We start from the raw sequence: 3,100 nt of genomic DNA on the forward strand, positions 1-3,100 counted from the left end.
TGCCGGAGGAGTGCCAGAAGGGTAACGGTACTGATGGGACACCTGACAGAGTGAACCTGGCTAGCATCCTAGGAAATGAGTCAGAGGAGAGCCAAGCCATTGTATATCCTGCCTGTGTAGTGACGAGGGCAGAGGTTGCCGACGAAGGATGCACTGGAGGTGAGGCGACAGTGTCCACTCCACTGAGTGAAGAGACTAATGTGGAGGTAGCAGGGCTGTTTAGTGAAGGTCCGGCTTATGAAAATGAGGGGTATGGAGAGGTCTGTAGTAAAGGTGGCCCTGCCAGAGAAGTGGAACGTGAACAGAGTGGACCTAATTAGAGCCCAGCAAGCCAAATTCGAAAACCAGATCAAAGAGGCAAAAGGGGATAACTCGTATCCTAAGTCCCCGTTTCGCTAACACATGGAAAACGATATTCTGATGAGGAAATGGCGACCGGATGGAAACGGCATAAACAAAGTGTGGATGGAGAAATACCAAATAAACAAAGTGTAGTGTAGTGAGAAACACCAAGTGTTGGTGTCAAGGAAGTTTAGGGCAGTGGTGATGGAGCTGGCCCACTCTGTGAACATGGCAGAACACTTGGGCGTTACGAAAACTTTAAAAAAGCTGAAGGACATTTTTACTGGCCCAGTGTTTGGAGACGTGAAAAAGTATTGTAAGACGTGTTTGTCATGCCAGCGTGCGAGTAAACCGGCACCAGCTATACCTAGAGCACCTATAGAGCCCATCCCTGCTTTTGGCAAACCTTTCCTGAGGATACTAGTGGATATTTTGGATTCGTTACCAAGGACTAGAAATGTCCATGAGTATCTGCTGACCATTAAGTGTACGGCCTCGCGTTTCCCGGAAGCAGTCCCCATGAGGAAGGTGACATCACGGGCCGTCTTGGATACACTGCAGAATTATGTCGCCTGGGTAGGCATACCCGAGGTAATCCAGGCGGACCAGTGGAGTGTTTTGCAGTCAAGGTTATTTAGGGAAACTGTGAAAGCATGTAAAGTAGAGCAAGTGCGCTCGTCACCATACCATCCTCAGTTGAAGGGGGCTTTAAAAAGACTCCACGGAACACTGAAGAGCCTGTTGCGGATATACTGCGCTGAGGAAGGGAATAAGTGGGACGAGGCATTGCCATCTGTTTTGTTTGTCATCAGGGACGTGGTGGTGGAATCATTAGGATTCACCCCATTCCAGCTAGTTTACGGACACTTTGTGAGGAGTGTGGTGAGTTCATTAAAGGAGCAACTCACGGAAGGAAGGCAGCGAATAGACGTCAGACAGTATGTGAAAACTTTTGGTGAGTGATTTTTTAGGCCAGAGAGTTGGCCAGGGAAAATTTAAAAACATCCCAGATGGAAATGGCCAAGTACTATGACAAGCGGACTATGGCGAGGAAGTTCCAGGAAGGAGAACAGGTGTTAGTCCTCCTGCTCAAAAAGGGAAGTGTGTACGAGTCGAGATGTTGCGGACCGTACACGACCAAGAAAGCGTTGGGGAAAGTGAATCATGTAGTGTATATGCTCGACCGGCCAAGAAAGTCGCAGGTTTGCCAAGTGAACCTGATTAAGATATATTACCCCTGAGAGAACACTCCGAGTGAAGATGAGGAACAGATGGAAATCCCGCCACAAACGACCGTGCTTTGTGTCAGGCACGAGGAAGGAACGGAAGAGGAAGGCGTCAAGCTGGAGAGGGCTGATGGATCGAAGATGTCCAACACGGACAGCCTGGCCGAGAAAGAAGCGAGGTTGGGTCATTCAGAGGATGACCAGAGCCTGGAATTGGTGGAAATCTTGCGGAAGAATGAATCACTGTTTACGAAAGTACCGAGAAGGCCTCGGGGAACGGTACACGAGGTCAACGTAGGGGATGCTGCTCCTATCAAACAGCACCCTTACAGAGTCAGTCCGGATAAAGACGAGGCCATGAGAAAAGAAGAAAGGTACTTTCTAGATAATGACCTGGCAGAGATCAGTGACACCGAATGGAGTTCACCTTGCCTCCATATGAAGAAGAGCGCTGGTACGTATGGTATAGACGTGTGAACATGATTACGATCGCTGACTCCCATCCCGATACCGTGTACTGAAGATTGCATAAATCGAATTGGTAATGCATGGTATGTGTCAAAGATAGACCTTTTGAAGGTGTACGACCAGATTCCGCTGTCGATAGAAGCAAAGAGAATATCAGCATTTGTGACGTCTGATGCAGTATTCAATATAATGTATTGCCGTTTGGGATGAAGAATAACGGTAGCTGTTTTCAATGAATGATGAACCAAGTGTTGCAAGCTGAACGGGTTGCGCCATATACGATATTTTAGTATTTTCTGACTACTGGAGGGGGGTATGTAGGCAGACAATTCGATTTGTTCAGCTAATTAGAGAAGGCCAATATGACAATTAACTTGGCGAAGAGTAAGTTTGGAAGAGCACGACTGAAGTACTTAGGTTATGTGGTAGGGCAAGGTGAAGTTGCTCCAGTGAGGATGAAAGTTGAAGCCATCGATAATTTCCCGGTACCCAACGGAAAGAAAGAGTTGTTGAGGTGCTTAGGAATGATCGGATATTATAGGAAATTTTGTAAGAATTTTTCCACAGTCGCCACTCCTATGGCAAGTTTGTTGTCTAAGAATAAGAAGTGGGAGTGGAATGATGGAGTAGCACAGGAGTCATTTGATAAAACCAAGAAATTATTGACTGAGGCGCCTGTGTTAGCTTTGCCGGATTTTGGAGTGCCGTTTGCATTGTTCGTTGATACCAGTGATTTAGGGGCTGGAGCTGTACTGACGCATCAGAATGACGAAATTTATCGAAGTGTGTCTTTCTTTTCGAAGAAGTTTGTCAAGCATCAGAGAACATATAGTACGGTCGAGAAGGAGACTGTGGCATTGGTCCTGGCATTAAAACATTTTGAGATATACGTACGTGGCGAAGGACACATAGTTACTGTGTATACAAACCATAATCCCATGGTGTTCCTGAGCGAGATGAAGCATGTGAATCTGAGGTTAACCAAGTGGTTCTTGTTAATTCAAGAATATAATCTGAAGATAAGACATATAAGAGGAGAAGATAATGAGGTCGCTGATGCTTGA

The 3,100-nt window shown here is 46.4% G+C and overlaps 1 protein-coding gene across 1 annotated transcript; it reads left to right on the top strand.

Moving 5' to 3' along the window:
- The first annotated feature begins 570 nt into the window (after window positions 1-570).
- Window positions 571-3,100, top strand: LOC138366978 (uncharacterized). The gene is made up of 4 exons (XM_069328385.1): window positions 571-1,224; window positions 1,314-1,443; window positions 1,585-2,022; window positions 2,604-3,100. The coding sequence occupies exons 1-4, from the start codon at window positions 571-573 to the stop codon at window positions 3,098-3,100; spliced, it is 1,719 nt and encodes a 572-aa protein (XP_069184486.1).

The sequence above is a fragment of the Procambarus clarkii genome, chromosome 21, assembly GCF_040958095.1.
Source record: "Procambarus clarkii isolate CNS0578487 chromosome 21, FALCON_Pclarkii_2.0, whole genome shotgun sequence".
In the NCBI taxonomy this organism is placed as follows: Eukaryota; Metazoa; Arthropoda; class Malacostraca; order Decapoda; family Cambaridae; genus Procambarus; species Procambarus clarkii.

Excerpts from the sequence above, each read along its gene's own strand:
- LOC138366978 (XM_069328385.1), top strand. The coding sequence starts at position 571 with ATGGCAGAACACTTGGGCGTTACGAAAACTTTAAAAAAGCTGAAGGAC. Across the intron at positions 1,444-1,584 it reads CCTCCTGCTCAAAAAGGGAA|AGAACACTCCGAGTGAAGAT; the intron begins GTGTGTACGAGT and ends ATTACCCCTGAG. Across the intron at positions 2,023-2,603 it reads CCATATGAAGAAGAGCGCTG|TCGCCACTCCTATGGCAAGT; the intron begins GTACGTATGGTA and ends ATTTTTCCACAG.